Source organism: Trypanosoma cruzi, genomic scaffold (genome assembly GCF_000209065.1).
Source record: "Trypanosoma cruzi strain CL Brener 1047053516775 genomic scaffold, whole genome shotgun sequence".
NCBI classification, from domain to species: domain Eukaryota; phylum Euglenozoa; class Kinetoplastea; order Trypanosomatida; family Trypanosomatidae; genus Trypanosoma; species Trypanosoma cruzi.
In genome coordinates this window covers 408,692-410,099 of record NW_001849560.1, presented here as the reverse complement: position 1 = coordinate 410,099, position 1,408 = coordinate 408,692, and the positions used below count along the sequence as shown (strand labels likewise).

The following is a 1,408-nucleotide window of genomic DNA, read 5'->3' as shown; positions in this document are numbered from 1 at the left end:
CCAATCAAAGTGGCACGCCGGACAGAATGGCTTCACTTAATAAATAAAAATAATTGCGTCAATGCAAAAAGGCAACGGAAAGTTGGCGCATGAGATTGACAGTGACAACTGAGGTGTCGAGGAGCACTTCGGCGTACAACTGGTCGTCAGGCAGAGAGGACAAATAAAACAAAAGGGCAGCAAACCCTCTCGTTCAATGTTTTCTAACAGCAACAAGAGAAAACAAAAACCAAAAGATACACCAATAAAAAAAAGTGTGAAGACAATTTCCTTCTCATCGTAACCCCCATTTATCTCAAAGCTGGAGGTTGTCGAAGTGCAAGAAATTATTCAAAACTGAGGAAAAAATTACATCTGAGACGTTTGCGTGATGAGCATCCGGAAATATTCTTGACGACAGTGAGGGAAAGGCAGACGCCTGAGTTCACTTCACCTTTGGCCTGACAAAAAAAATAATCCCACAAACATGCATTTGTATGGTTGTAGTAAAGCTTTACCTTCACAAATCAACAACAGTATTAACAAAGGGAATAACAAGCAGGAAAAATCCAGGCGATTGCAAGGGCAAAGCATCCTCACATTGGAATTATTGTACATCCTAAAGAAGAGCACTTGACAGGATAAAGAATAAGACCATAAAATCATTCTGCGACCACACAGACAAACACGCACTCACACACAATCATATCCCTCTCCCCCTGTTCAGTTTTATCACATCAGACACAAATAGGCCCAAAACACTCCATCACCCAAGAAATGGATGCAGAAACAAATAAAAATATAAAATTGGTAATAAATAAATTAAAAAATTTACTGCCTCCCACTGCAACAGTTTTACTCACAAAAATTAGTCAATGCACAACTGCACATCAAGTTTCTGTCCCCATAGCTTCCATCGATGCGGCCAACTGAAGGCCAAAACTTTTCGGTGTGTGAATGGCTCGAAGGGAATGCAGCAGTTTTCCGGGTGTATGGCCTGTCCCAATCATCTGATGTGACACACTTTGCCGTGTGCGGGGCATTCTTAAGAACGTTGTTCGTTGTGCTCTGTTCACCCTCCTCTATGGATGCAATTTCGGTACGAATGGAAATAAGTGCATCGGCCAAACAATCCAACTCCCGCTTTGGCTCTGACTCTGTGGCTTCAATCATGAGTGTTCCCGCAACAGGAAATGCCAGGGTAGGTGAGTGAAGGCCATAATCCATAAGTCGTTTCGCCACATCTTCTGCTTCAATTTGTGCTGTTTTTTTAAATGGTCTTAAATCTATGATAAACTCGTGAGCACAGAAATCGTTTTCCCCTAGAAAGAGAACTGGGCAGTGGCCGTCAAGACGCTTCTTTAAATAGTTGGCATTTAAAATCGCATACTCCGTGCATGTCTTGAGACCCCGTGAACCAAGCATCCAC

At 42.4% G+C, this 1,408-nt stretch overlaps 1 protein-coding gene across 1 annotated transcript, besides 2 other annotated features; it reads right to left on the bottom strand.

Annotated features, from left to right (window-relative positions):
• Nucleotides 1-1,408: a sequence feature (areas not merged during assembly with more than two copies in the genome that could not be assigned to a particular haplotype).
• Nucleotides 771-813: a sequence feature (AT_rich).
• On the bottom strand, nucleotides 835-1,408 carry Tc00.1047053422507.10 (glycine dehydrogenase; the record flags this gene model as incomplete). The annotated part of the gene is made up of 1 exon (XM_797216.1): nucleotides 835-1,408. A coding segment is annotated over one exon (574 nt), but the record flags the coding sequence as incomplete, so codon positions are not given.